The 12,149-nt window shown below is 38.2% G+C and overlaps 1 protein-coding gene across 1 annotated transcript in view; it reads left to right on the forward strand.

Annotated features, from left to right (window-relative positions):
• The window catches only part of LOC121737870, a 42,388-nt gene that overhangs the window by 21,301 nt on the left and 8,938 nt on the right, over nucleotides 1-12,149 (forward strand). Inside the window, exon 2 of the mRNA XM_042129602.1 lies at nucleotides 7,866-7,946. Within this exon, the coding sequence (XP_041985536.1) occupies nucleotides 7,866-7,946 (81 nt within the window). The remainder of the gene's footprint in view (nucleotides 1-7,865; nucleotides 7,947-12,149) is intronic.

The following is a 12,149-nucleotide window of genomic DNA, read 5'->3' on the forward strand; positions in this document are numbered from 1 at the left end:
CAATTGTTCGATAATCTTTATCAAACAATTGTTCATTTGTTATAAAATGTGAATTATCCACTTCTTCCACTTACGTAAAGTTTTTAAAAATTTTATCAATAGTAAAATATACAGGATAACGTCTACCGGGTCACATACTATCTAGTACTATAGCTTTCCAATATAATATTATGGTGTACCATTTATTATGGGAAAGAAATGTAAAATAAACTTTACGCACACTTCTCAAAAATCTCCCTTCTTTTTCACGAATTATTAATATAAAAAAATGTTTTATTTCTGAAAAGATTTTTAAAAAATACTTTCAAAATATTGATACTACTGGTGCCCACCACCGGTTCGGGAACTAACCCGGCGAGAAGAACCGGCGTAAGAAACTCGCACTTTTTACCAAAAAAGTGAGAAAGAAATTAATCATTTAAGATATTATGTAACTGTTATATAAATGCTTTAATTCTTATACTCTTACAGTTAGTATAAATCTAGGTATTAAAGTCCGAGTCGCAGTAGGTTCTATCGTACCGGCAACTCTGCCTTAAGCGATGAGTGGAGCACCATGGGGTTTTAGTGGGTAGCAGGAGTCCCACATACCCCGGCCGATATCCCCAATTTGCCGGGGATGTGTAAAGCATTTTTTTTATGAAATAAGCGGGCAAACGAGCAAACGGGTCACCTGATGGAAAGCAACTTCCGTCGCCCATGGACACTCGCAGCATCAGAAGAGCTGCATGTGCGTTTCCGGCCTTTTAATAGGGGAGGGTAGGGAAGGGAAGGGAATAGGGGAGGGTAGGAAAGGGAATAGGGTAGGGGATTGGGCCTCCGGTAAACTCACTCGGCGAAACACAGCGCAAGCGCTGTTTCACGCCGGTTTTCTGTGAGAACGTGGTATTTATCCGGTCGAGCCGGCCCATTCGTGCCGAAGCATGGCTCTCCCACGCATTTCCCCATTCTAAAAAAAAAGGTATTAAAGTCCGAATAGCATTTTCGACTCACTCTAAAGCTACTTGCAAGTTTTCTTTGAGCGTCAAAGGAATTTTTCCACCTCAAATCTAAGAAGTTGGCAATATTGCATTTTCTCTTGCACATCGAATTTTCCAGCGCAATTTTGGTCTGGTGAAGTAGCAATATTTTAGTCTATCCAGAGGTCCAATTCTTATATTTCGACTCTTGTAGCGATTAAGGCTACGAATAATAAAAACTAAGGAATCGTAACTCCCATACTATTACCGTTTTAAATTTGGTTCCTTTCGATCTGTCATGTAACGTCAGCCTAGTACCGCTCAAGGTCACCTAAATATTGCAAATGTATTGAAATGTGTACCTAAAGGTACAATTCCGTGCATCATGACAGTCGTAAGCCGTCTGTCAAAGTTAGAAACGGTGCCATACATTTTCATACAATGACTATTGTCGCGAGCGGCCGACGACAGTCGTAGGTCGCGCGCGGCTTACGACTGTCGCGATGCACGAAATTGTACCTTAAGGTACACTTTTTTGACAAGTATTGTGGAGCATGTTTTTTGACGGAGTTACTTTTCCTTAGTTTTTATTATTCGTAGGATTAAGGTAAGATTGCATTGCCAAATGGCGATGCGATTTTTAAATGACCCATTCAAAACTGAACTTTATTTACTACACAAGAAGATATACCTACATTGATTTAACTCGCTGCCAGTGGTTCGCTGGACTCGCTTTTTCCAATTTTGAATAGCTCATTTAAAAATGAATAATATTATGTAATTAACTCGTCACTTGCGATGTGGGGCTGCCTGTTCCAATTTTAAATAGCTAATTTAGAAAATATGAGTCACGTTGCTATAATATCTGATCCTTACTGTCACGTTCGCGCACAAGCATTTGTAATCGAATGAAGATCGGAGGAACTAGAATTGGACCCCTAAGGTCTGGTCTTCGTTAGACAAAAGTGAAATGCTCAAACTTTCAAAGTATTGTATTTGAAGTGAAATTGTTACTTGAAAAGAAAGCGTTTGTTACGTCGTTGTCCTTAAAAATCCATACTAATATTATAAATCCGAAAGTGTGTCTGTCTATCTGTTACCTCTACATGCCCAAACCACTGAACCGATTTTGCTGAAATTTGTTATGGATATACTTTAAGCCTCGAGAAAGGACATAGGATACTTTTTATCCCGAAAAAATGTACTTACGGTGACCACGCCATTTTAAGCGCATCGGAGTTTCCAGCGTCATTTAGTATATACATACATACATTCAAAAAGTGTATCATGATACCCATTTTGAATAAAAATATATTTTATTTTATACGATTTTTTTTCTCGCAACTTGTCTGCTTATGCTGTTTCGGTTTCACGTCTACCGGCATTCCTTTAGTGCAACACGGTACTTATTACTCATCTTGACAACGTTAATGAAAACATTGAACTAATATTTCACGGCAGTTGAGTAAGCAAGTAGTACAACAACTGTACGCGAACACTTCCGGTAATATACTTATTAATTACTATCTAGGTGACCTAGTAACACTATCCATACTAATATTATAAGCGCGAAAGTGTGTCTGTCTGTTACGTCTTTACGCCCAAACCTCTGAATCGATTTTGTTGAATGTATGAAGATACTTTGAGAAACGGGAAGGGCTAAACGAATTTTGGCGCAGCGGAGTTGCGGGCGTCAATAAAAAATAATATTTCTTGTTCTGTGCCAATTCCATGTTGTTTGCAGAGTAGACAGAATTATAAAGTATGCCGGAAATTTTTAAATTTGACGTATTATAACGAAAATCGTCGCTAGGGTTGTTAACTTGTTACCTACGAATTTAAAACTATGACATATTCGCTGGACGTGTTCCTCTTTGGTCGTATTGTTGTTTGTGTTTTGGCACATGCGATTAAAATTGGCAGAATCCAATTTTGAAATATTTATTTTAAATATTTAAAAATAAATTATATCAGCCAGCGCGAGGCACAATCCGTTCATAATCCTAGTGAAACCCGACGAATTTGACAGATATTGAAACCTGTCCGTTTCTTTGCAGTCGAACTACTGGTAGTTATGTCTATTGTGTTGTTTGTCAGAAAACAATAGAATTTGACGACCTCTGTGGCTCAGTTGGTGGGCTGTTGGTAGCTCAAGCCGGGGGTCGCGGGTTCGAATCCCGCCGACGGAACAAAAAGTTTTCAAACTTCCTGGGTCTTGGATGTGTATTAAATATGTGTATATAATAAAAATCTTAAATATATATCTATATATATAAAACTCGAAGGTGACTGACTGACTGATTGACATAGTGATCTATCAACGCACAGCCCAAACCACTGGACGGATCGGGCTGAAATTTGGCATGCAGGTAGATGTTATGACGTAGGCATCCGCTAAGAAAAGATTTTTATAAATTCCAACCCCCAGGGGTTCAAATACGGGATGAAAGTTTGTATATTATAATACTTCTTAACGCGAGCGAAGCCGCGGGCAAAAGCTCGTATAGTATAAAAGTATTAAATATATTTCCGTTGTCTGGTACCTGTAACACAAGTCCTTCAGGTACTTAGCACGGGGCCAGACTGACGTGGTGTGAAGCGTCCATGTAGATATTATTATATTATGTTATTCAAAGTGGTATGAATCAAATCAAAATTAATTCAAAATTCGCTTCCAGCGATTCGTCCCACTAGGAAGAACTTTTGTGGGACGAAAGACTCAATTGCTCGAGAAAAATTGTGTTTTTTTTAAATTAAAATAAGGGGGCAAACGAGCAAACGGGTCACCTGATGGAACTACCGTCGCCCATGGACACTCGCAGCATCAGAAGAGCTGCAGGTGCGTTGCCGGCCTTTTAAGAGGAGGGGAGGGTAGGGATGGGAAGGGAAGGGAATAGGGGAGGGTAGGGAAGGGAATAGGGTATTGGGCCTCCGGTAAACTTACGCACTCAGCGAAACACAGCGCAAACGCTGTTTCACGCCGGTTTTCTGTGAGAACGTGGTATTTCTCCGGTCGAGCCGGCCCATTCGTGCCGAAGCATGGCTCTCCCACGTTTAACTAGTGTTGCATTCAATACTACTTTAAAAGGTCGGTCGGTAATAATAGTCAATTCCAACAATGCCCAATTGTTATCAGTGCTCAAAAGTATGACATAGGCTCACTAAACGACAACGTAAACTAAAAATAGCATAGTCGTTACAGAGTCAAAGTTAATTCTCTCCTTTGTCTACTAAAATCTTTCGATTGCTATGCAAATAATTACTAGACATCCAAGACTTTGTAAGTCTTAGACATGACAAATGACACATATATATATATATATATATATATATATATATATATATATATATATATATATATATATATATATATGTCATTTGTCATGTCTAAGACTTACAAGACTTACTTATATATATATATATATATATATATATATATATATATATATATATAAAATCCATTTTTATATCTAAGATATAGACTAGCTAAAAGCCGAGCTTTGTGAGGGCTAGCGTCGTCACACCTTGACTGACCGATAATAAGTTGATAACACATCTACATATAAAAAAACGTTGACTGACTGATGATAACACATCTACATATTTAAAATAAAAATTACTCTGTAAGTATGTTAAGGCACAAATCAATAGGCGTGGTAGTTTTTCCGTAATGCTTTGTTCAAACCTACGCGACCAAGCGACTGCGAAGTGGGAGCGTCAAGTTGTCAAATGTGTGTTTTGATTCTAAAACACACATTTGACAGCTTGACGCAACTTGACGCAACTTGTGTGTTTTGATTCAAAACACACATTTGACAACTTGACGCAACTTGACGTTCCCGCTTCGCAGTCGCCTGGTCGCGTAGGTTTGAACAAAGCATAAAACGTATTACAAAATGTAAACATTGTGGGTCATACTAGTCAAACTTTTGGCGCAACGGATTTGAGGGCTTCATCTAGTATGTTATATACACCTCTACTGTTATCAAAGATATACTATACGAAGAGTATAAATATTCAAAGTCCTGTCTTTCTCGATCATGTGACTTTACCAATGTGCCAGACAAGCAAACTTTGTATACGTTGTGAAAATATTTTACTTAGTAAGGGTATCCGAGGATTAAAAAGTATTTTACGAAAGATTCTTTATCCTTTCTCCCTTTTAAATAACTCAAATACTTGCACGCTGAATTTATAAATTGTCGCAGAGTTAGAAAATAATAGACACGATTCTAAAGTGATAATTAATTACTTTTTTTAATTAATATCTTTAAAATACGCTTCTATCAAACGTCCTAAAGTCAAATGCTAAAAATTATTTAAAAAATCAGTAAACTACATTTTACTCCGAACCCAGAGATATTTAATGATATTTTCTTTAGTTTAGTGAAGACTTAGACAGCAAATGTGTGGAGTTTATGTCAAAATGTTTATTAAATTAAAATTGAGTTTTTGTTAAATTATTCAAATTAATTGTTAAAAATATATTTGGTCCTAAGAATAGTTGGTTCGGTTAAAATGATATTAATCGATCGAATCAAATCATTTTCTTTCCTATATTCTTGTGTACCCGTCTATATTTTGCATGAAAAACAATTTAATAGAATAATATTATAAATTCTAGGTATTATAGCCACCGAAATAGGTAATAAAAGCTATGGAAAATAATGAAAATAATATGAACCTCATTTTCTCTCTCCCTAGAAATACTAATGGCGCGTTTATTTTTATGTTATAACGGCCTATTCGCTATAATATAAATAAATGCTTATGAAAACGGAAAATTTCGGGTATATTAGTGTATGTTACTCTCATTCTATTGTTTTAGATTTAAATGTTATGATAGAATTTGTAAGTCGTAAATAAATAAATGTTAATTTCTGTCGCCTTGCTCACCATAACGACACATTGGTGCATCTGTGGACAGTATTGCAGTATGTTCTCATGAGGCCTCCGTGGTCCTGGTCCTTAGAGCCTGGCTCTTGACTCGGAGGTCGTGGGTTCGATTCCCGCATGAAAATGGACATGTGAAAAGTAGGTCCTGCGCCTGATCTCTCGACAGTCGTGTCAGTCTTCCGTCCCACTAGGTTATGAAAGTAAAGGAATAGAGAGTGCTCTTGTGTACTGCGCACACACTTGGACACTTTAAAATTACTCCCTCGAACTGACTTGGTTTGAATGAAACCGGCCACCGTCACCGAAACTGTTGTGGGGGTTATTATTTTGTATGCCGTGTCTACTAAGTTCAAGTCTGTGCAGTCTATAAAATTTAATGTCGTCGTAAGGCTGTATCTATATTGTGATCGACTTGTACAACGACGTTGTTGATTGTAAATATATTAGAACTCTCATTACTATTCATAAAAATCAATCGAGACAAGCCGTAGGTACTCTTATTCTGCTACAGTAATCTTTACTTCTATATATATAAAACTCAAAGGTGAGTGACTGATTGACATAGTGATCTATCAACGCACAGCCCAAACCACTGGACCGATCGGGCTGAAATTTGGCATGCAGGTAGTTATGACGTAGGCATCCGCTAAGAAAGATTTTGATAAATTCCAACCCCAAGGGGTTCAAATAGGGGATGAAAGTTTCTATATAATAATACTTCTTAACGCGAGCGAAGCCGCGGGCAAAAGCTCGTTATATTATAAAGTTGAAGAGTTTGTTTGAGCGCACTTATCTCGAAAACTACTGGTTCGAATTGAAAATTTGTTATTATGTTAGTCTAAAATATGACAGCCGCATCTCCGTTGCGCGTAAACAGATTTATAGCGTGTGAGATTTCGGTAAAAACTATCCTGGCCCTTTCCCGGGACTTAAAATATCTCCATGCCATAAAGTTAATATACCTAGTGGAATTTGGAATAGAGAAACAAAGGCCTGAGCAAGAGAGATGTCACTATCAGTAACACTGCGTGGTGAAAAGAGACGTGTGATACTTGACAGCAGCACTCTTTTTTGACGTCCAGTCGGCACGTGTCGCACGACACTGACAATTTAATCTCGTAGAAATCATGTTCAATCATGCTTGTGTAAGTGTATACGTACACATATTTTTTACACAGACGAAAACCAATAATTTCGGTTCCGTTTGACAGCTCGAGATTGTTGCTCTATTCCGCTAGGTAGCCTACCTATCTACCTATATTAACTTTATGCTCCATACCAAATTTCATCTAAATCGGTTCAGTGGTTTAAGTATAAAGAGGTAATACAAGAGTGATAGACAGACAGATACATTTTCGCATTTATAATATTAGTAGAGATGGATATAACCTCAGAACATCTAAAATCTTGGTATATAACCTACCAAGTTACCAACAGTATATAGCTTCATTGAAAAGTTATGTCTCGATATAATAAAATTATTGTTTGATATTTTTTATACGTGGGAGAGCCATGCTTTGGCACGAATGGGCCGGCTCGACCGGAGAAATACCACGTTCTCACAGAAAACCGGCGTGAAACAGCGCTTGCGCTGTGTTTCGCAGAGTGAGTGAATTTACCGGAGGCCCAATCCCCTTCCCTACCCTCTACTATTCCCTTCCCTTCCCTTCCCATCTCTCCCCTATTACTCTATTCCCTCTTAAAAGGCAACGCACCTACAGCTCTTCTGGTGCTGAGGGTGTCCATGGGCGACGGAAGTTGCTTTCCATCAGGTGACCCGTTTGCTCGTTTGCCCCCTTATTTCATTTAAAAAAAAAAAAAAAAAATTAGTGGGTACTTTTTATAAAATTTTATGTTGCGGTGTTTGTTGCCATACTTTTTTGAAACACTACACCTATTTTCATAAAATTCTGTCTGCTTATCAATATGGTCTGAGAGTCAGCCAAATTTTTTTTCATACCCAAGTCTCTGTTGTGATATTTAAATAATTTTTAATTCTGTCCTTTTCAGATGTTTCGGAAGCGGTTCCGAAGAAATCTAAAAAAGAAGACGAGGAAGTCGTCGACGACAAGTCAAAGAAAATACAAATTAGTAAGCGTTTCTACTAAATTGCCTAATTTCTACTAAATTGCCTTATTTCTACTAAATTGCCTAATTTCTACTAATTTTGGTTGCTTTCTTAATTCACACCTCTATACCGTACACGTTAACCAAAGGACCTACTATAATAATATTTTGCATGACAGTCTACATTGGCGCACAATTTTGTTTATTTGTCGATTTTGAGACTTCTCATTATTTTGTCACTTTTCTATTTTATTTTTATCTAATGTAATGGATTTTGTCACTTTTTCATGCAACTACTTTTATAATAGATTTTATTTTTGTCTACTTTAATGGATTTAATATTTAATGGCCGCCTTTACACGGTTCAGTACTTTATAATACAGGGTGCAATTTAACCTTCCTGCCAAATTTGGATATATTGATCCTTGTTAAAAATAAAAATACACGTATTTCTTCTTTTATAATCACTCAGTACTAAAATTTTGAGAAATAGCCTCCGAAAGTTATCCTACCAAACACCACAAAAAATGGACACATGCGCTGCCCGGCCCCGCCCCGCCCTTCCATTGACATTCTTGCAGTGACGGATTAAGACTACTTGATGCCCTAAGCAATCCATGCCTGTGGGCCCCCCCCTATCCGTATCTCAACTAGAATCGGTCTTTGAACCTTTACTCTTCTGGTGCCCCCTCAGACGTGATGGCTTAATTTGATTAAGGGCTAATCCGTCACTGCATTCTTGTTATTATCAAAAGTTGCGAATTTTCCCTTCATACTTTGACGGACTTACGATCGTCAAATGTAAAGGACGTAGACAGGTATGTTTAGAATAAAATTAATTTATACACATCAAAAGAATGGAAAATTACAACTTTTTAATTACGAAAAATAAGCACTTTAGAACTTTATAATAAATCTAAACCACATCCTTTGCATTTAGGCGTATTTATAAAATTCAATTAACTTATGTACACAGTACAACTAATTAAAAATCAAAACAACCCACCTCTAAATCTTATTTACTTCCATCTTGTCTACACTTAACATAGTTCAAACTGCAATCCGTTTTGCTCTAAGCAGAGTCTAGCGCGTTTTGCACATTGTCTTTAAGAGCTGGCGCGCACTACGACTTTTTGCCGCGCGATTATTTTATTTTTACTTTATGACATAGGCTGTAGATTTCATTTTCTACCGACATTGATCTAGCAACTCATGCCGCCCCTGCTTTTTAGTGGCGTAGAGTGAAATGAAACCTATAGCGTATGTCGTAAAGTGACTTTTTATTTGAATTTTTGTCGGTCGGCAAAATAATCGCGCGGCAAAAAGTCGTAGTGCGCGCCAGCTCTAAGACTTTGAAAGTTTGTTAAGCACAACTTTGTCACTTTTAACCTCGTCAGAGGCATGTCTTCGAGCAAGGGCGTCGCCAGCCGATGGCGCAGGGGGGGGGGCAAGTTGACTTTACCTACTACAGTCTACAATTCATACTTTACTCACTCTCTATAAATGAGAAAAGTAGGTATGAATTGTGGGTAAAGTCGACAGCACATGAAACTTTTCACTTGTACTACGAGCCTGACATCTATTACCAGATTTTAATATTATAGTGGTCGTTGCTTTTGCATTATATTTGGCAACGTTTTTTAGAGTCTCTAGGGGGGGGCAGCTGCCCCTCCCTGCCCCCCCCTGGCGACGCCCTTGTCTTCGAGGCTGGCTAGGCGTGCGCAGGTGTTGAGATGTGCGAACTGTCCATAATCCGACTCTTTGATTGTTTCGCGATTCAGATTCAGGGTACAGCTGCTGCATTCGAGAATCATCAATCAGCTGTTGCTTTCTTGCTTGTACAGTCTGTGGGTTCCGCGTTAACTTTCGCCACTCAAAATGTAGCACCTCCACCTATGCCTCCACATTTCATAACACTCGATCGTGGTTAGGGTACATTGTAACAGACACTAATTAAAGCGCGGGGGCCGGGGGGGCCGTGACGAACAAAATAATTACGTGTTAGCTCTACAACTACTACTAAACGGTCGCCGGTGACCGGCACGGCGGGCCTCCCGCCTCCCTACCCCGCGCGTCACCCCCGCTTTACCTCTACGCATAACCGGTCTTTCGACTGGATATCAGCTGTGCGGCGCGAACTTATGAAGTGACCATTGTGCATCGATTTTTTTTGGGATAAAATATGTTATTGTAAAAAAATTAACACCCCATTTTTTTGGTTTAATGGACTCACCTAATGATACCTAAGCCCCAAAAAAAATTTGGCAGGTAGGTTTAATTGCATCCTGTATATTATATAAGTATATAACTAATTCTCCAATATCTTTTATCACATACATAATTTTTTATCACCAACATAAATATTCCTCTTCTTCTTTGGGCATCATTCCTCTCGTTTATAAAGTAAATAAAAATGCAAATTTCATTACGCCTGCTAATTTTGTATAGCAATAACGAGAATTGCCGCAATCGAATTTAAGTTAAGGCACTTCTTGAAATGTTTTCTGTTAATAACACGGAGAAAATTGCTTTCGAAATGAGGAACACTTTTAAAATGTTTTATGATTGATTCACGTTCTATGAAACATTAATATTAATGCCGGGGCTTGAAGGGTTTTAACAGGAGTTTATCTAGTCGTCAGCGTCAGTTGGCTTTCAAATCCAAATGGCCATATAATTCGAAATGCCATATTTATACATCCAAACGGCGAGTCGAGGCATAAAACTTCACACAAATAATTATAAAACATTATTAATTCTATGCCCAGTCTCGACATTTTGATTATAGTCACAATGTTTTCATAACAAACCATTACATAGCCCTTTATCTAATTGTTGATCAGAAGTTTAATTCCAAAACAGAGTTTCAAAGTTCATTCCCTCTATATCTCCATTTAGTCATTTAATAAAGTGACTAGACAACTCAGACATACACGAAACAACACTCAGACGCTAGTTTTCAGTGGAAATTGTAGAGGGATCAGGTTTACCATTGTCCTTTGTTGAGTGAAAAATATACAGGGTGTAACAAAAATAAGTGATAATACTTTAGGAAGTGTACGTGTTTCTTGTAGAGAGTTCACTGTGAAAGTAGCAGCGCTGAAAGACCATTTTTTTCACTTTTGTATGGGGAAACTCGTGACGCTCGGGACCTTTCCCATACAAAAGTGAAAAAAAAATTTGGTCTTTCAGCGCTTCTACTTTCACAGTAAACTCTCTACAAGGAACACGTACACACCCTAAAGTATTATCACTTATTTTTGTTACACACTGTATAAAGTTGATTTTGCCCGCGTTCAGAAAAATAGTTTATACTAGCTAAATGTCGAGCTATGTGAGGGCTCGCGTCACACCTTGCCTGACAGCTGATAACACATCCACATAACATAAAAAACCTTGACTGACTGATGAATGATGATAACACATCAGCTAAGTACCTACATATAAATACAAGTTACTATGTTAATTCACAAACCACGTTTATATGTGGGAGAGCCATGCTTCGGCACGAATGGGCCGGCTCGACCGGAGAAATACCACGTTCTCACAGAAAACCGGCGTGAAAACCGCGATAAAGTCTTGACCAAGTCTCCGTGGTCTAATAGTAACAAGTGTTAGCTGAAAGGTCATGGCTTCGATTTCCAAAATTTACCAAGTTAGAATAATGCAGGCTGATCACATACTAGGGTACGAGAGTAAAAGGAAAAGAGAGTGCGCTTCTGCAAAGCGTACATACTTGGGCACTATAAATTACTAGATGACGCCCGCAACTCCGTTGCATGCGAAAACTAGTTTATTGTGCTAGAACCGTACATTTCTCCGGGACAAAAAGTATTGTATGTCCTTTCCCGGGACTCAAAGTATCTTCATACCAAATTTCAGCAAAATCGGTTTAGCGGTTTGACCGTGAACACACAGACAGACACACTTTCGTATTTATAATATTAGTTTGGATTCCCGCATAGCTGGCCTAGTTTCAATCAAGCTGGCCACCGTCACCGAAACTGGCGTGGGAGCCACTATGAAATCTTTGAGTCCCCGGAAAGGGCACAGGGACAAGCCATAGGAACCATAAAGTTAATTTACCTAGCGGAATAGAGCAACAATCTCGAGCTGTCAAACGAAACCAAAATTGGTTTTCATCTGTGTGAAAAATATGTGTACGTATACACTTACACAAGCATGATTGAACATGAATTCTATGAGATTAAATTGTCAACGTGCGGC

Source organism: Aricia agestis, chromosome 21 (genome assembly GCF_905147365.1).
Source record: "Aricia agestis chromosome 21, ilAriAges1.1, whole genome shotgun sequence".
Lineage (NCBI taxonomy): Eukaryota > Metazoa > Arthropoda > Insecta > Lepidoptera > Lycaenidae > Aricia > Aricia agestis.